The sequence below is a fragment of the Hydractinia symbiolongicarpus genome, chromosome 9, assembly GCF_029227915.1.
Source record: "Hydractinia symbiolongicarpus strain clone_291-10 chromosome 9, HSymV2.1, whole genome shotgun sequence".
NCBI lineage: Eukaryota > Metazoa > Cnidaria > Hydrozoa > Anthoathecata > Hydractiniidae > Hydractinia > Hydractinia symbiolongicarpus.
Window position 1 is genome coordinate 22,883,991 of NC_079883.1, and position 19,760 is coordinate 22,903,750.

General features: G+C 32.8%; 2 protein-coding genes across 2 annotated transcripts; both read left to right on the forward strand.

Annotated features, from left to right (window-relative positions):
• Window positions 1-2,352: 2,352 nt before the first annotated feature.
• LOC130656369 (alpha-soluble NSF attachment protein-like) lies at window positions 2,353-11,097 on the forward strand. The gene is made up of 10 exons (XM_057459206.1): window positions 2,353-2,508; window positions 3,807-3,886; window positions 4,320-4,439; window positions 5,890-5,936; window positions 6,711-6,788; window positions 6,894-6,949; window positions 7,551-7,635; window positions 8,889-9,062; window positions 9,978-10,028; window positions 10,415-11,097. Exons 1-10 carry the CDS (start codon window positions 2,420-2,422, stop codon window positions 10,514-10,516), a joined length of 882 nt encoding a protein of 293 aa, XP_057315189.1. The 5' UTR covers window positions 2,353-2,419; the 3' UTR covers window positions 10,517-11,097.
• Window positions 11,098-13,480: 2,383 nt separating this feature from the next.
• LOC130657578 (uncharacterized) lies at window positions 13,481-18,734 on the forward strand. Its single transcript, XM_057460566.1, has 3 exons — window positions 13,481-14,398; window positions 16,026-16,110; window positions 18,030-18,734. The coding sequence occupies exons 1-3, from the start codon at window positions 14,054-14,056 to the stop codon at window positions 18,482-18,484; spliced, it is 885 nt and encodes a 294-aa protein (XP_057316549.1). The 5' UTR covers window positions 13,481-14,053; the 3' UTR covers window positions 18,485-18,734.
• The last annotated feature ends 1,026 nt before the right edge of the window (window positions 18,735-19,760 follow it).

The window sequence follows — 19,760 nt, forward strand, 5'->3', positions numbered from 1 at the left end:
CACAACACCTAAAATTTATTTACTTAATAATGGCGGACTATTCCGTCATCCACTCATCGTTTGATGATGCCATTGACATGGTATGCACTCGGATTAAATTGTGTTTTAGCCGAACTTGACATTAAAGGGATCCTGAGGTATAAAATAATGTTAAACTTGTAGCTTGTATAGGCCCTGTATGTGTACTAACAAGATTTGATTTCAAACCAACATGCAGATCCCAAGTTATGGAGTCATCAGCAAAAAATTAGGAGGCCTGGGACGAGCAAATGAGTGCTATTATGTTATTCAATTGACCTTTATAATATCTATGCATTTATAAAGTTTACATGCACATCACTTAACAGGTCTAAAATTACTGATGAAAAAAATGTCAAAAATTGTTATTACTTAAATAATGACATCATAGTTTTGTAGCATAATTAAATTTAAAATTTTTTAAATGTAAATATCTAAAAAATAAAAAAAGCTTTTTAAAAAATTTAAAAAGACTAACTTTTTAAACTCTTTATATTATATAAGTCCAACAACATTTTATACATTGGATTCCCTTTAAACACGGTTTTGCTTAGTCCACCAAGATGATTGGAATCTATTAGAGGTTAAATGGAAGGGGAGATATTTTGATGTTGTGCATCATTTTTGTAGTAGGTCATCAATGTTCACTTTTAGCAACTTTGCAGATTTGCTAGACTGGATTCATCACTACTTGCTGCTATTGCTTCCCATAAAGTCATCAAGGTAATAAAGATGCTGATCTTTATTACCTTGATGACTTTATGGGAAGCACTTTGTAGAAAAAATAATAACATTAATTCAGCAGGATTTTCAGGATCCGTCTACCAAGGAATAATTTTCTGGCAGTTTTTTTCCATTTAAGAGTTTTGAAAGGAAATAAAAAAGGCATATACCAAAAAGGGACTTTTTCCTCTTTTTGGTTTGTTGTCTCTTGCATGTAAAAACATTAAACAGACATGTTTCTAAATGTTATGGACTGTAACAGAATGGTGAGCTTGACACCTTCCCCTTGGCTAAACCTAAAACATGATTAATCAATGTTGATGTTAGCAGTTGCCTTTGAAAATGCTAAATACAGACACTTCAATGAGAATTTATATCTAGTTTATTAACGATAAGAGACCGAGGAAGGTCCAGGATCATTAATAAGGAGATCTCTGATTTAACCATTAAACTTGTAAGATTTAGTGCACGGAATTGACAGCATTAATGTGTGTGCATTTTAAACATAGTTTAGATGCATACAAGGTGCATGCTCATGAGTGCGTACCTATTTTAAAGCCCTGTATCAGACCTCCTCTAATCACAATGCCTATTATTCTGATTTATTTGTCAGCACTACAGTTATTACCTTCTGCTGTAGGTAACATTTTAGAATCCAAATTAGCAATTGTCGACAAAATTGGAAAGTACTGTATCAGAAAAAGGTTTTATATATATTACTAGTCGGTAAAGCCTGTGGAAGAATCCATTGAGAGGCAGGATAGAAGTGAAAACGAAGCGACATTTGAATTTGTTGACATCAGCAACCCATCCACCAAAATAAAAATTGAAACCTTGTTTTCAAGTTGCATTTATTGTGCAGAGCTTAAACTGCTGATCAAGAAAATGTATATGATCATGTGCTTTTGATGAATGGTTAATGAGATATAATGGTTTAAAAATTTTGCCGACATCAGCAATGGTCAGTAAAAACCTTAAAAAAATTTTTTCGGAAATTTGTATACCTGTTGCCTTCATCGTATAGATCTTGAAACGCTAATCAAGAAAATGTTTAGGATTATGTACCTTTGACAAACGATTGCGACAGCATTAACATGTCCATTCCAAAACGGATTTGGGGACCCAGGTTTGGGAAACCTGCCCAAATTGGTCGTAAGTGGTCCTTAGTTACCCACACGGTTATAAATCATTGCGTCACCACTTTGTTTCCAAGTTATTTGGCCTCAAAGTTTTAGGTGCACTGTAATGGCTTCATTAATTTATTATACTTTTCTTTCACGTTAATATTAGTTTAACGTTAAAGTTTGGTAAATTACAGAACAATTATATAGGTGATGTTTTATAGACTTTATTGAAAAAAATTATGAAAAATATAATCGACTTTGCAAAAGACAGACACACGGAACTGGCGTATTATTATAAAGATACCTATACAATAAATAACAATAAAGTATATAACAGTTTTGTTTTAGTATGTTGGGTGAAAGACTGCAGTCTTTTTATATTGAGTTTCCTTTTTCTGGTCATCATATGGATGCTTTAGTTAATGTGAACAGTGCAATAAATGGAAAACGTATTTAATTCACATAGAATTTGTTTTGCAAATAGATTCTTCTATCCCTTATAACATTTCTAGTGTTCTTTTTTTTTTCTTAAAGGATTTTATTAATAAAATAAAATGGCTGACGAAGAGAGAGCCAATGCCATGATGGCTGAAGCACAGAAAAGATTGGAATCATCCAAATCCTTTTTTGGTAAGATGTTTGGGTAAGTCATACTAAGTATACTCTTTTATAATTTCCTCTTGAGACATTTCTCTTGTAGCTGTTATTTTATGGAGACATTGATTAACCCGTTTGGTAAAATGCTTAAGACAAAAACTCAGATGAAGTTATTTCAGAATTTCCAAAACTATGAATTTATAATGTTTAAGATTGAGTTGATCATTTAATGTACTGTTGGAAGACCTATATGAGGCATGGCAGAGAAACTTTTTAACTCTCTAAGCTATAGCACTAAAGTCATCATGGTCAAACTATATAAGAGCCATATAGTTGTTTTTGTTTTAAAGAGTAAACTTGTAACAAGTTTTGCAGAATATTGTCTTTTTTTAAAGAATGTAAACAAGGTTTTTCATTGGGCAATCTTAGCTGATATGTTGCAGAATATTTGATGATGCAAGTACTTATCTTTTGTATGTGGGCATTATTGTACACAAGAAAAATTGAGTTCATAACAATTTATATATATATGTTTTACATATTTTGTTTAAATAAATGAAAAATTGAGTTTTTCTGATGGTTTATATACTACTAGTAAAACTTGAATGAATAAATGGCAGAGTGGGCAGTGGGAACTCCTGAAAACAAAATCCACTGGAAAGTGAATAGACTAGATGCTGCAAAACTCATAATTTTATGAGAAAAGATTGCTTGTTAGCAGTACAGATACAAAAATAAATTGGCAAAATTATCCCTTGCTTTCATCGTATTGATCTTGAAATGCTGATCAAGAAAGTGCACAGGATCGTGTATCTTTGCAGAACGGTTGCATTTCGAAACGGATTTGGGGACCAAGGTTTGGGAAACTTACCCAATTTAGCCCCATGTGGTCCTTATTTACCCACGCTGTGAAAAATGACTGACGTCACCACCTCGTTGCTGAGTTATTTGGCCTTAAAGTTTTAAGTGCACTGTAATGATTTAATTTCATTAATTTAATATAAGATTTTGACGTTAAAGTAGTGTTATTGATGTCGCGCCATAACATCAGAAAATTTAACATTTGAGGAATATGAACACATCAACTTCACCTGTTACAGACAGCGTCTCTGTATTATTATAAGAGTTAGAGTAAGGCTAGAAACGTAAATAAGCATGCATATCGTCTAACCTATATAAGTGATAATTAGTCAGGGCACTTATTGGACAGTGTGCACATTGTGAAAATGACTTCTTTTCTTTTCAAATTAATTTGTATTTTGTCTGACTGAGCTATCTACTAATAGATAGTGAACGTAATGTCTAAATAAAAAATGATATAGCATGTTCGTATTTATGTTTCAGAGCACATTCTAAGCTGGAGGAGGCTTGTGATCTTTATATACGTGCTGGTAACTCATATAAAATGGCGAAAAAGTGGAGTGGTATGATATATTTTGCTAACTCTTATGGCGGTGAATTTATTTTATTAATGGAATTACATAAACCATGCTTAAAGCAAAAAAGGGCTAAGAAAGTTGGGTGTTTGTTTCTTCTGAGAGTCTAACCCCAATCTATTATACCTGCTACCTGTAGACCTGATGTTTCATTGCTACTTCCTGTATTGTGAATCAGCAGCATCAAGATGTGTTGGATGTAACACGAAATATACATATTTTAAAATAAATTCATTTGTCTTATATTACCTGATTAAGATACTTTGACTTAATAAATTCAATTTTCGGACTTGCATTTATTCTTTATTAAATTAAATTGTCAGCTGGAAATAAGTTTATACATATTTGGTTGACTTTGTTTAATTTATTAAGTTTTAACATATGTCAAAGATTTGATTAATATGTGTATGTTATATTGTAGCTGCAGGAAATGCATTTGGTGAAGCTGCAAAGGTACAGTTAAATCATTTGCAAGTTAAACACGACGCAGCTTCGCAATACGTTGAGGCAGCTAATTGTTACCGAAAAGCAGATTTCCAGGGTACGTGCTAGAAATATGTAACATATAAAAAATAAATATAATTTTAGTCCTTAATATAGGCTTTTATGTACCATATTTATTGTAATGTTTCTTTGTCTGTGAGTTGGACTTGGAAGTTCAGGTTATTTAGTTACATCAGCAAGTCTTCATTTATTTTTCAGACTTTTTCAGGATGCAGAGTTGATTTTCCATGTGGACATTGTGAAAAGTGCAGCATTAGCACATTTTTGCATGCATGTTTACTTCAACCTATACTCCCTTGTTAATGACATAATATTAGCAGCTTACTAAGTAATTACTGTAATTTCCACCAATATTATGTCTAGATTTCTAGTTTATAAAATAGCAATATTGCGAATATAGTTAATTGGAGACAATATTTTCATAAGTTTAACTTTTTTTGCAATGTTGCCCCAAATCTTTTCAGGGCTTCCACCGAGAGAGGGAAATCAGGGAAAGTCAGGAAATTTGACCTCTAAAAGTCAGGGAAAGTCAGGAAATTTGATACCACATTTTCGGTGGAAACCCTGCTTTCATGGTGGTTCAAGAACCATTTGTGTGCCTTTTCATACTCAAAGTTGTAGGTTGCTTTTAATCTGTTTGCTTTTAATGAGCCTTTGTTTGACAAACTCAAAGAAACATAGAAAACCATGTTTATTTTTTATTCTTATGTAAAAAGGAATGTAAGTTTAATCTAATGGTTTTGATTTGCTTCACTATAGAAGTGTAATTACCATGTTGAAAACAGACATCCCCACCATCACAATCCAGGAAAGGCAGCAAGAGGAGAGGGGGGGGAGGTGTAATTGAGAATAAAATGTGACAAAGTAGCTTAATAATTTAAGAACTATTAAACATTGATTTTGCTATTAAATAAAGCGGTCTTTAGTTTTTCTAAATTTATTTTTATACTCAGTCTATTTCAGTCTATATTTAGACTGCCTTCTGTAGTATTGAACAATTTCTTTTAGCAGTAACTACTGTAGCCAAAGTTCAGTACATTTTTTAAATTAACAAAAAATAATTTCTACAGAAAAATGTATGGATGGTTACTTTTTATCATAAAAGACAGACAATTTTTTTTGTTGGAGGAGGAGGAGGATAATTGGGTAGTTCCTGGGGCAAAGCCCAGAGGTAGACCGAGAAAGACTTGGCAGGAGGTTATAAGGACAGACTTGATACAGAGGAAGTCGAGTTTAGATCTAACACAGTCTAGATCAGATTGGAAGAGGGTCATTATTATACCCTGTCGAGCCCATGCTTGCATGGAAAACGGACGTTAAGCCGAGAATGATGATTATGATGATGATGATGTTTGGAGCAGTTAATTATTTGTATATAGCATAGGTATATAATAATGTGTGCATAAATACTATACACTTATTAATATTACATTTCAGAGTATATTTGTGAGTAATTTGTTTGTATCATCACATTTTCGTTTCTTTAGAGGCAATAAACTGTTTAGAACTAGCTATCGAGATATTCACAGAGATGGTAAGTCTTGCAGGTTTCAACTTTCTGCATTTAAAATAAATCGTTTGCTTGTTTAACAACAAGATCACAAACTTTGTCTCTGCTACATCTTGATGGCGTGTACCTGAACTATACAGTACTTTAAGAAAAGTGTTTGCGGAAGAAACTTTTGCAGTTTTCAGAAAATTCTAAAAACTTTAATCCCACAAAAAAGTAAGGTCAATCGCGAACCACAAATTTTTTTCCCTGCAAATGTGCAAATTAAAATTGGTCTCTAAAATGTGTTTGCTATAAAACAAATGTGCAAAAACTAGTTGGAAATATAGAAATATATATATGGAAATATGGATCTGGATATGGAAAATAGATAAATACATATGGAAATATATCAAACATTTTGTAGCATTGCAACATTTTTTTCCCTGTAAAATGCAAAGATTTTGCTGTAAAACTAACCCACAGAAGTTTTTTTTTTTCTGCAAACACTTTTTCCCTTAAAGTAATAAAAAAACTTATTTTTGTTTTTTCTAAAAAAACCTCCAAAATCCCCACTACCTTTACTGACCTAGACTCCAAATTAAGACTCAATGGATCAAGTGCCCTTTTATCTGCTTGATAACAAATAATAGTAAATAGAATGTCTATAATACCCGTATACGCCTTTCTGTCATGCAAAATGGTACTGCAAAGAGCGAGACGCACACAATTGGTTATAAAAAGAATGAGCGAACCTCTGGATATTTTAATGGGCCACAGACTAGTGACTATAAATTCATTCAAACATTTTTTTTATAGGGGAGGTTCTCAATAGCAGCCAAGCATCATGTTACTATAGCTGAAATATACGAGTCCAACGTTATGGACGTTGAAAAGGTGAGAGATACCTCGCTGAAATTAACCGAAAAGTAAAGCAACTTAATTTAGTTTCTTGTGTCATTTTTATAAAATTAACACTCCTAATATATAATTTTTTCTTAGGCTATTATTCATTTCACCCAAGCTGCAGATTATTACAAAGGTGAAGAATCTAGCAGGTAAACTCCCTTTTTTGTAAAGTTTGTTTTATTTTCCAAAACCTGAAATTGTCATAAGATTTTTCAATTATGACGATTTTTGTTCTTCTTTTTGTTTTAATATGTGTACCTTGACTAATATTTTTGTTGTTTTGGTGGTTCTACCCAAGACTCCCTAATATCTCTACGTCTGAAGTCCTGTATTCGTTGAGCACAGATAGAATTTCTGTCCTTGTATCTGTTTGACCAAAAAACTAGGCAGAAATAATATACAAAAATCAAAATGTTTAAATAAGAATTTTACAAAAATTGTCATAGGGAAACCTGGGATTGCCATGGAAATTTTTTTCCTGGCAAATGCCGAGCGCCTTGCTTCCCTTTAAAAAGAACCGAACGAACTCAATACATTAAGGTTTAGAATAGGGACCTGAAATCACAGGAAAGTTGTTAGTCTTTATTTTTTGGATTAAAGCCCAGGGTAAAGGCGAGTCGTATTTGACAATCCTTTTTAAAGGTTCTGATTTGGCTATTAAAATGTAGCCTGTGTTTCTGGCAATAGGCAGCGAATCAGTCGAACCTCGTGTTATTAAAGATTTCTCTTACCCACTTTATTTTTTTCTAGCTCTGCAAACAAGTGTTTACTAAAAGTAGCCATGTATTCAGCACAACAGGAAAATTATATAAAAGCTATTAGTATTTATGAAGAGGTGAGTATTTCATTTCGTATTTTCACTGTGGGATGACTGTGTTAAGTTCAAAAAGGCAAGGTTGTTGTATGAACACGTATCGCATGCAACACGCATGCGCCAAAAATTTTCCCATGGCTTAGTGTCTTCCTGCCTGTTAGAAGCTATCGACGACAGCAGTTTGATTGTCAAGAAAATTACTAACCTGGTGTTACCCTAACGGAATTAATTTTCGCGAATTTTGCAAGTTTTTGTCAATTTCGCGAAAATTAGTTCCTGGGACAATTATTGGAGAACTCGCTATTCGCGAAATTTGCGAAAAATTAATTCCCGTAAAATTTGGATTTTTTTGCCTGTTTGAAAATGATTGACACTAATTTTTTTATTTACTGATATTATCTAGAGCTAGATATATTGGAAATTTCAACTTCAGCAGTTTTTTTATGTCTCCCACATAAATCTGGAATGGTAAAGTTTTGGAATACCTTTCCAAGAAACTCATTCCAAGTAGAAAATTATTTTGATGATGTCAAAGGGATCAGAAATGACGTCAGACTTATCTAAATTGGCCATTTTCCCTATTTTCAAATATACTTTAATTTCTCACGTGTTACTGATGCTACCACCTTCAATCTTGGTGAATTGTGTACCAAAAAATGATTTAATATTAATTAAAAAGAATTATAATGACGTCATTGACATCAAAAATGACGTCATATTTGCGGGAAAATAATATTCACGATACAGATAAAAATATCTGATTTTCTAGAAATATTTTTTTAATTAAACGTGGTGCATATGAGCACTATTGCATTTAAAGATGTTTGTTGTAAGGAAAAGAAATATTAGGACTTGCCAACTAATTTAATTTCGTTGAGGTAGTTGAACGACCTGTATAATCCTTCTACATAGTTCTTTTTTGGACGAGCTACATATTCTTAAATATCTGAAAGAAAGTCCTCATTGTTGCTGGACTTTTTTCTGCTTTATTAATGTCAAAACTCTTGATGGCGCGTGGCCTTGTCGTTATGGCGTTCGCTTCGTAATCACAAGGTCCGTGGTTCCGTCCACAGCACGGGCAAGTGTAGCAAGTGTCTTTACCACAGCTACGGGTCAACCCATGCCATGTGAGGGAAATTGGGTAGGCTAGCCGGTGTATACCTAATGTATACATTCCGAACACAGGACCCGATTAATAACAGTGTCTTCAACACTGAAGTGGCTTTATCCTATACACATATCGGGAATAATAATAATAATAATGATTCGTTTAGGTAGCTGCAGTTTCTTTGGAGAGTTCACTGTTAAAATATAGCGCACGAGAATACCTCTTTAAATCATCGTTATGTCAGATGTGTGTAGACATGGCTACCGCGGAAAGTGCTATTGAGAAATACTGCCACATGTTTCCAGCTTTTGAAGATTCGAGAGAAATGAAACTACTCCAGGTGAGCATTTTTGATTAGAGGCTAGGGTGGATTGACTAAGACCGGGAAAACTGCTTATAGATATTTAAATGTACTTTTACATCGTGACTTTGAAAACTTGGGTAATAAAAAAACGAAGTCTATTCTCTGAGCTAATCAATTAAAGCGTTTCTAGTTATTGATATTATTAAGCACTGATCTTGCTTTTCCTCATTTACTACATGCTTACTATAAGCATATGCTACGTATAATAACAAAGCCATATTTGCGTGATTTAAAAGTCTTATCCCTACAGCTTTGTTCTATGAAAAGTGAGCAATTTTCTTCCATTTACAAGTTAGCCGTTTTGTTAAGTAAACCAGTAATGTTTTCAAATTTTCCAGGGCTGATAAAAAAATATGTACTACACGTTTTTTTAAGAGCCTAGTTTATATGAACGCCCGAGGTCAAGTCAAGCCTGAATTCTTCATTTCTTTTATTTAATTGGTTTTATATAGTTCACAGACTAATTTACACCAACTCTTTCATTTATTACAAATCAAATATTCCGAGTTTAAAGTTATTCTGGAACAATTATTATTGAACTGGTTCTTGTTTCTTTTTATTAGTATTCTTGTACATTTTCAATCCTAAAAAATACTTGAAACTTGACCATTTTTTCTCTTAATTTCGGGACAGCACAAATAAGAAGTTCAAAGAAACCGGCCCCATTTGAAATTTAGATGCTCCCATAAAAAATATAGGGATCCTAGCCTGAAATACGCATATTTTTGTGCAGTTTTGAAAAAAGAAATTTTGATAATTTTTATTGCGTGAATCGTGAAAAGGACTTCAGAATTTTATTCTGTAACACAAACGTTGCGAAACGTATTTAATTTTGTGTGATTTCTTACAATCTTGGGGTATTCTGAATTTTCGTTTCTTTCTTATTAATAGAAATTAATGGAAGCACACAAAGAAGAAAGCGCTGATAACTTCACAGAAGCTGTAAGTGTTTTTGTTGTTGTTTGATACTTTACCACTTCTTGCATGTTACTAGATAATCTTCTCACATCTTCTTCGCTAGCTATTCTGCATAAAGCCGTCCTTTAACCAATTGAAACGCTGCATTCACTCAATTTAAGAACTGCATAAAACCCTTCAACCAATTGAAGCACTTCATTAAGTCCTTATTTTAACTAATTAAAATATTGCATTAAATCCTTATTTAACCAATTAAAGTACTGTATTAAACACTTTTTTAACCAATGAAAGCACCGCATTAAATCCTTATTTCAAACAATTAAAATATTGCATTAATTTTTCTTTAATTAATTAAAACCGTACATTAGAACACACTCGTCTTGTCATTCAGCCAACGTGTTCTTTTATAGGTACGTGAATACGATGCTATCTCTCGTCTCGATCAATGGTACACGACTATATTACTTAGGATAAAGAATACACTGAGTGATGGGGATATGGATTTACGCTAACGATAATAGATGGAAATAATATGCTGACGAGCCTGTGTCAAGGCGCTTCAAGTTCTTTATTGCCTCAACTGATTTGTACCTCCTAACTTTCCGTACCATATCCAGAAAGAATGTATTTAAGAATCCCAAAATTTTCCTTTTTAATCACGAAACAATATTATTGACTTCTTCCTGAACATCGCTTTTTCGGTGTTAAATATTTTGGCTACAATTTCTCTTGGGTATCTTTTACTGCTATTTTAATTATGAGGTCTTCTAGCAAGGAAGTGTAATTTTTTATTTCATTGTAACATTGGCAACTTGTATAACCAAATTCGCGAAAGTGTATTTCCGCAAAACATATATTTTTTTTGCAAGAGAAACAAATTTCCTGCGAGTGAAAGGCAACAAGCCTAAAATTAAATGTCTTGAGGGAATAAATTTTCGCGTGTTACAGTTAAAAGGAAATATTTTGCGGTTGTTTAATTTTCGCGAATAGCTGTTAAAGTTCAGATAGAAATTTTGTTTTCGCCTTGCCGTAATTTCTGTAGGTACAACGAAGATATACTGATTCCCAAGTGATTAAGATAGCCTTTACATGGGGTTTGTTGCTCTTATCTAGTCTTTATAAATGTTTATATGATTTCGGGCGAAATAAAACTAATTTCAGTGTTGATTTTATTTTGCGGTGTAAAATCTGATTTTGGGCCCCGTAATAGGCTACCTAAGAGAAGTAATTTTCGCAAACTCGCGAAATTTTGCTCTCTTTTTCTCTGATTCGCGAAAATTATTAATCTCAAAAAGTCTAGTATAGAAATGTTTTCCATGTTGAAAATAATTTAAAATTGTATTCATTTTTTATTCAAAAAGTAAAAATCGATTAAAAAAATTCCGCATTCAAGAAAACAAGCTAACGCAAAAAAGAAGGTTTATTTGTTGTTAATTTAATGATTTTTCGTTGGAGACAATTCTAAGATTATATATTTTTGTTTTATAAATATCGTAAAAAAAAAACAAATGAATACTGATTGTTACCATCTTTTTTCATTGTCTTCTAGTGAACTTCTGAATTTCCAGATTTTTAAATCCAAGGTATTGTGTCTGGTTATCAAGTTACTACAGGTAAACCATGCCGCATATTTATGCGGACCGCTTAGTACAGGTTTACAACAAGTTGTAAATCCGCCAGTCAAGCTGTCACACCGATACAGAACTTTCAGTGTAATGTATTTGTTTAGGAAATAACTCTTGCAACAAGCTGAAATAAATAAAACAGGCTAAAACCTACACCGTCATAGCTGTAAACAATCGGGTGGCATGAAATTAAAACAGCATACAAACTATTGTAATCCCGAGTCTCGCTGTCCCTTATATCCAAAAGAGAAAAAAATCCCTGGCATCGAGATTGAGGGATTCAGGCTAGCAAGCATTCTGTTTCAGGTTTCCAATAGCCGAAAAAAAAACTTTAACGTTCATTTTTTACATAATTTATATAAAAAGGTGCCAAATATTGCCTAAAAATTCGACTGCGGATAATCTTACGAAAATTATATCTTCCCAATTATTAATATTTTATAGAAATTTAAGGTGTAGTTTTGAGTGATAGCCAACATTGAAATCTCTGTGAGGCATGGAGTGAAATTTCAATAGACAATTTCATAAACTTAATAAGAGTTTTTAATAAAAAACGGCAGGGGTGGCAATTTGCCTCTCAGACCGAATATGGTTGGTATAGACACTGGTGGATAGCCTGTGGATAAATACATGGGTTGGCCCGTCCCTGGTATATAGCATTTGCTATTTGCTATTTAATAAGGGCCGTAAACACGACAGAAAACTGCGCAGAGACAGAGACGACTATTATTATTGAAAGAGATAATACTAGTTCTGAACTAAAATAAATGAATGGTTTAAAACATTAAAAATTAAAGTTTGGTCTAGTACGTATTTTTTAAAGCATTTGCAACATGCAATATTAAATTCTGTGAATGAAAAAAAGATAATTCATTATTCAAATAATTTTAGCCTTTTTTTTCCTGCTCATGCAAGTGTTTCTGCGCAATGCACGAAGCAATGACTGATTTAAAGAGATTCACTACTTTGTGCTACAAATGCACGAAATTGAAAAGCTCAAAATATGTACGACATAGAATGAATTTAAGCGCGGGGGTGGGAGGGGATGGGCTTACCATTAGCTAGGGTAGGGTGTACATTTAACAACTTTTTCAATAACTTGGACTCTTTGTTTATGATTTGTTAGATATTGGTTAAAATCACAATGGCGAATTTTTAAAAACAGAAAGAGCATAATTTCCCTCTAAACCATGAGATGAATATGGAAATTATACAAGTTGTATATGTTTCTTGATAAAACATTTTGACTAAGTTTTTACAACTATTTCATTTGTTTTTCCAGATTGTTATAGTTTTAATCAACCTCGTACCCAGGAGGGCTTGTTACGTTTTCCTGAAAAGACATGAGGATGAGTTTAGACTTTAATACGATACGCAAACTATTATTTTGGGGGTGGGAGAATTTTTCAAAAAATTATTAAAAATAAATTACGCTGAAGCCATCATTCTGTCTCGAATCGCACTTTTTTGTTTAAGCTTCGTGATTTTTCAAGAAATCGATATTTTGAGTCGTAAATAATTCATAAAGTGATTCTTAGAGTCAACCCGAAAAATATTTTTTGACATTTTGTTACAACATGTACTCGACATGCTGTCAAAGAGCTCGCTTTCACATTTTTTTTGCTTGTACGTCAGTATTCTGAACGTGAGGTCAATAACGCTATCCCCTGAATTGTTTGAGTGTCATTCAGTTTGGTAGATTGCAATATAACCTTGTTATCTTATCGTTGGTGTTGCTAAATATCCATGGTATGAGGAGTAACAGCATTTAAAACTAGGAATGACGCATTGAAGAAATAATAAATATGATAGCAAAATAGCATTCCGTTTATACCCTTTGACAATACGCCTACACTTTTTTGTTTGTGAGTACAGGTGCGTCAGTATTGTTGCTCGGTCCCAGACCCTAGGAACAAAACAAAATAGCAACTCTCACAAGAGAAATCAATTTAAAACATCCGAAGTATTTTCAGGAATGAGATTTGATAAAAAAAACGCATCAGAGATTCGTCTATCCCAATTCGTAATTCTAATCCAGGCTAATTTTTTTTTTTTTTTTCATTTAATTTTTTTCAACATTTTGCATTTTTAACGACGGTGAAGAGCTACAAGATGATGCTTAATAACGCTGCTGCCATATTGCAAAATGATTTACGTTAGTTGATATACGTTACCAGAGTAACATATGTAAACAAAACTGTATGTGTATGCGAAAAACGACTTTTACAGAAGAAATTCTTGTATCGAAACTGCTTACTAACATCGGGCCTGACGCAACAAGTAATAAGAAACATGAACAGTTAATTGCGGTCAGCCAAAAATTTTAATTTTTGATTACTCTTTTTCGAAAATAGTCTCTGTATTAAATATAGTTTTCATTGTGAAAAGATATTCTTCATATTGAGTACGAACCTACGAAGTGCAATGGCATCAAAAATGGCGCTCTTATTTTTAACACTGTTGATATGTATTGTATGTATTAGCAAAGGAGAGATACTACGATTGTCTGAATGCAACAAGTTTTATGCTGTCTTTGATGTTGTATTCAACAATTTTCTACTGATAAATACGACATATTCTTTGGTTAGAAACGTCGAGCTGAATAGATGCTTGATCATATGCATGCAATATCCAAAATGCAAATCATTCAGCTACATGTTTCATCACTCACAATGCCGAATACACCATTCCACTAGAACTGACACTGGAAGTAACTTACAAAAGGAAAATGGATGGACACACTATGAAACCAATGAGAATGCAACGAACGTGAGTAGTTTAGAATGTTTTTTAAGGCCTTATTTGTTCATGTGGATGAAATAATGTGTTTGATAATAATATTGTCCATGGACACCACGGAGCTCTGCAAAAAATTGTTTTAATTTTATATATACCTGATATTTACTTGTTCCTTTCAAAGGCAAAATGATATTTAAAACTTTTAGTATTTGTCGGTTATCACCTACATCCCCCAACATTAACTCTATTGGGTGCAATCTCAAGTACCAAATAAATACAATAAATCCAATAAATATGTATAAATATATCCAATATATTAAATTGTATGCATGTCAACCTCGTCCCCAGGCCCATTTTTCCCTTTTTGACGATCTCGGACGGCGAGAAGAAGTTTCTTCGCGCCGTCTTGGATATCAAAAAAGCGAAAAATTGCCCTGGGAACGAGGTTGTATGCATGTGCAACCAATTGATCAGGCTACAACTGTTCATAGATTTGCGATCTGGAATCTAGGTTTATACACGTTTAGCAAAATTTCAACTCTTGTAAAAAATCCTGACTTGAAAAATATTTTTCCATGTTTGTTTTGCTTTTTGTGAAAATCATTAAAAACTTTAAACTTGACATAGTTTTTATTATTATTATTTTTATTATGTTTTAGCAATTCTCAGCCTCAATTTTCTTATAAGTTGTTTTTGAAAGAAACAACTTGCATACGTCAGGATGGTCGTTAAACGACGTGTAAAATTCCATAGAAACTTCAATGAGAATATATTTATTTCATTTAAGGAGAGATAAAAATAAAAATTTTTATGTTTACTGAACCTAAAAGTAGGCAGACCCATTCTGTATAAACACTTACGAGAAATTCTTACGTCAGTCCTTGATTAAACTTTAATGATAATAAAAATAAAAAGCACGTAAGTATTCACTTGTTAAAGTTTTATAACTGTAAGCGGTTCAATTGAATTTTTAGTGCGTGAACCTCCCATTTCAAAAACAAACCTCGTTCCCAGAGCATTTTGTTTTTACGATTAATAGAGGCGAAAAGGTCTTCGCATACGTTGCTCATATGACTGCTAGTAATTTATAATTATTAGAAAAAAATTTATGCACGTTGCTCTGCTATATAATATACCTGTCATGGACGGTTGTTGGATGGTGGATGAATTATGGTAATAAAGAGGAAAGCTTAGATTTCGCAGCATTAGAAAAGCTTATTCGAAAAATTTATAGCTTTGCATGGTATAAACAATACATATGTTATAAGGTAGACCAAAAATAAAATGATCACATACGGAACCAAACTAACATTCTAACAAATGTGTGAAAGAGAAAAATCTGTACTTCCTAAATGTTTATGTTGGTGAAGGAACAAGAATAAACCGTCTTAAACGTTTAAAAATTAGGTGAGCGAAAAACGCACTGTAGATGTCTATAAAACAAGGTTTCAATAAGACATATTTACATATTTAAAATGGCATTAACCTATTTTAGACGACTTATGAAGTTTTTAAAATAAATCCTTTAAAAGACGTTTTTATTAAAAAGAGATTTAAACATGTCTTTAAAGATTCTGTTTGATTTAAGTTTATCTAATCAGTAACTAAGTAATGTAAAGAAATGTCTGAGGTATGCCAGTTTATTTTTTTTATTTAGGTCGGCCCAGTTTGTGAAGAAAGAAAACCATGCAAATGTGGGAAATGTGTGGATACATGTGATGAGACAGGCTTCAAATGTGAGGGTAAGAACTACGAAAAAACTATTAGACTGGAAATACACGCCAAGTTGATTAAGTCAAGTGTCCTCCTAACGAAAATTAACACTATTTGACAATTAAATGCTTTATGGACAATGTACTACTCCCTTATCGGTTTTATAACGCTGTCGCTTATCTGGTTACATTTCAAAGATAATTTTTTGGCCTCATACATTTATACACCGGAACATTTATACATTTATACACTGGAATCGTTTCTTTTAAGATCTTTATTTTAGAGGTTTCATTAATCGGTATGTTTGTCACAAGCCATCGCGCTTCTCCAGTGGTTTTGATTTTACTAACTCATCAATTTGGTGCTTTACTTTTAATTTTCTTAATTCAACCCTACTCTCTTACAGGACAATTAAAAATCATGCCTCAAATGATAACCGACCGCAATATCAAATGCTGATGTCCATCGTCTGGCATATATTTTTGTCGATATTTGCTGCTTGGAAATATTTAAGATAAGGATACACGAAACACCTATTACCCGAGTAGAGAATAATGTCTATATTTCCTAAAAAGCGAAATAAAAGATAAATATGTTCTGAAAGTTAGAGGATTTTCCTATGGGATAGTGTTATTTTGTCCTAAGATAATCAATTGGGAAGACGTAAAAAATTATCAAACACACTTTTCGGGCTGCCGTTTGAAAGTTCGCGAAAGTTCGCAAGAAATTATTTTTAAACCGTTGCGGGAATTTAATTTGTGAATGAGATGTGAAAATTCTGCTTAAAACAATAGAGAAAAATATATCTACCAATTATGTCTCCCACATTTCATTCAGTCCATACCGATAACTATCACCTTGGTGGTTGAGACCTTGCATACTGGATTTATACTTTAATCTCAAGCAATATTTTTTATTACAGTCATAAGAAATCATTAATATTGTGTTAGGGACTGTTAATGTTAGGCGAGCTGATATTTTATTTACGTTCATATGAGGCGAGCTGGCCTGGTTTAGCAGGCTGAAAAAAGTCACGAAAGTTTGTTTATATATACTTCAAATCGCATTCTAAAGTTAATTTAAATTACAGGGATTGGTCAAAAAGATGTAATCAATTATGCTAACAAATAATGCTTATTTTACCAAAGCAACGATCACTTCAAACGATAAAACTTGATGATAATGTTAAGCTAATAATATTCTGTACGGAAATGCTAATAAAAGTTTATATTTAGCATTTCAGTACAGAAAAAAAAATGCTTTCTACAAATAAAATAATTTGATCATGCACAAAATAAAAGACTCAGCACGGTCATCCGGGCTGATGTGTTCATATGGAAAATTCTATCCCGCCTCGACCCAGCCTGTTTTGCCGATATCTCGGTAAAAACAACCGAGATATCGGCAAAGCAGGCTGGGTCGCTTCTCATATAAACACAAGCATTTTTTTATAAGGTTTTTTGGAAACATGGCGAGATCTCGCCATATAAACAGCCCCTTAGAAGGTTTTACATTTTTAAATTCTAAAACATTTTATAGAATGGATTATAACTATTTATTCGGACTGTATATACGTACTACAAAGAGGTCGGACGAAATACAACCAATTTTTTGTTCCTCTCTCTTTTTCAACTGCTGAGAGCCTTAGTCTGCTTGTTTGAAACTTTAGAAGGCCTATGCGCGTGAAATATATAGAAATGCATGAGGGTATTATATTATAGCAGTATTTGGCGAATTCAATTTTTAGCTTCAAGATTATTTTTTTAATTCTCTAAGCAGTCTCTTATTCTCTTAAAAATGGAACAAGTTAAAATATACATAAAGAAGAAGAAGACGAACACAAATTAAATAATATAAAATAGAATGACAGTTGAGGATCAATATGTTATAGTCATTTAAAAAAATAAAAATAAAGAATGAATCATTATTAGTATGAAAATATTTTTAGGTGATTGGATTTTATTGAAACGCAATGTCTGCTTTGGAGCACGTGCAAACAAGTTTGGAACATTTAAAGTACAACATGACACAGTATTGACAGACATAAAATTGGTACATGTTGGTGGACCTGGTCTAACGTGCGAAGAAAACATGCCACTAACAAAGTGGGGTTGTGAGCACAATAGCGATTATATTGATGGAAATGTTGCGGCTGTCATTACAGATGATCAAAACAACCTACTTTATCCATCTATGGATGATTATGCCGGTCGTGGATTCTTTACTGTACCAGGCTACAACGCCAACTCACCCTATCTCATCTTTGATGCAACAAGTCACACTGTTTACAAAGGACAGGAGCTTAGATTGCATTATGGTGAAGCTTGGGCGTCTGATGGATACCCCTTTAATAACAGTGGTGAATCATGTGCAGATATTTATGCGAAATTGTGTGACGAATAATTTTTTTGTGAATGATGCAATCCTCTTCAGTTTGAATTAAATCAAGAAATGCGATAAATTTTTTTCTTAAACCTTAAAATGAAGGAAAACTGTGTTATTTTAAGACTTTACACGATAAACATTACATTATTAAATTTCTATGTAGATACACACGAGATTGAAAGAAGTTAGTTAAAACTTTTAAAACCAAGTATTTTAGTTACAATCTTATTATTATAAAAATATTATCAATAAAAATTAGTAACAACAGCTGCCAATGTTTCATAACACATGCGGAATTATCCAGCCGAACTTTAACGACGCTTAGCCGAATCTCAATGTCTTATGTTAATTTCGATGTCCCATTTAACCGCGCAGTCAAAGAAGCGGAAAATTTTTCTTTGGTCTCAGAGGTAGTTATTTTGCTGTATTATGTTTGTGATTATTTTTATTTATTTGGTAGTACATATTTGTAGTAGATATAAAATGTATAATAATTGCACAAGGTTATAAAATATGTCCCTAAGAATTCAGCAGTTTTTTTTATGTGTCAAATGTTTTCAACTGTAGCTTGCTGCTACTCTGTGGAGATATTGAGCCATGTCCAGCGCCGTTTTTTGGTAACCTTTATTCATCTTGTGGTGTTAAGGGATTGAACATTTTACATCAGAACGGGGATTATTCAATAATACTGCAAATATTGAGATTTTATTGTCGAAACATATCTACATATTGACACTCGCTAAAACACGCACAACTTCTGCATTCTCGGATAATCCTTTCTAAGTCCGGGGGTAAAGTTTCGTCTCAAAACCAAGAAAAAATGGAAGTGGTGGAGGTGTTGCGATATATATTTCAGACATACATCAAAAAAAAATACTTGATTTGGAAAAACCTAATATAAAATGTATTTACATTGAGTTAGTGTTGAAAGGGAGAAATTTAATCATATGTTCAATATATCGACCCCCTGATTCATCTGTTCACTCAAATCCAAATTTTGCTTGCGATCTCGCTGAAATGTTGAAAGTCGTTAATGACCAATCAATGGAAACAATCCTGCTGGGAGACATTAAAAATCTTAAAAGAGACAACCATCAATGCTTAAAGCAAAATTTCAGTGTTCAATCATTCAAACAAATTGTTAATAAGCCCACAAGAGTTTCAAATGAAAGCAGTACAATAGAAAGCAATTCAATTGACATTTTTCACAAACAATGAATCGACAATCGCACATGTTGATGTTTTATCTCCGAGCCTTAATGATCATGAATGCGTGGGTTGCGTGAGAAAGATA

Bases quoted from the DNA above. Each gene is read 5' to 3' on its own strand.
- LOC130656369 (XM_057459206.1), top strand. From the start codon at position 2,420: ATGGCTGACGAAGAGAGAGCCAATGCCATGATGGCTGAAGCACAGAAA. The intron at 2,509-3,806 runs GTAAGTCATACT...TTTATGTTTCAG, and splicing joins TTTTTTGGTAAGATGTTTGG to AGCACATTCTAAGCTGGAGG. The intron at 6,789-6,893 runs GTGAGAGATACC...ATTTTTTCTTAG, and splicing joins ACGTTATGGACGTTGAAAAG to GCTATTATTCATTTCACCCA.
- LOC130657578 (XM_057460566.1), top strand. From the start codon at position 14,054: ATGGCATCAAAAATGGCGCTCTTATTTTTAACACTGTTGATATGTATT. The intron at 14,399-16,025 runs GTGAGTAGTTTA...TTTTTTATTTAG, and splicing joins CCAATGAGAATGCAACGAAC to GTCGGCCCAGTTTGTGAAGA. The intron at 16,111-18,029 runs GTAAGAACTACG...AAATATTTTTAG, and splicing joins GACAGGCTTCAAATGTGAGG to GTGATTGGATTTTATTGAAA.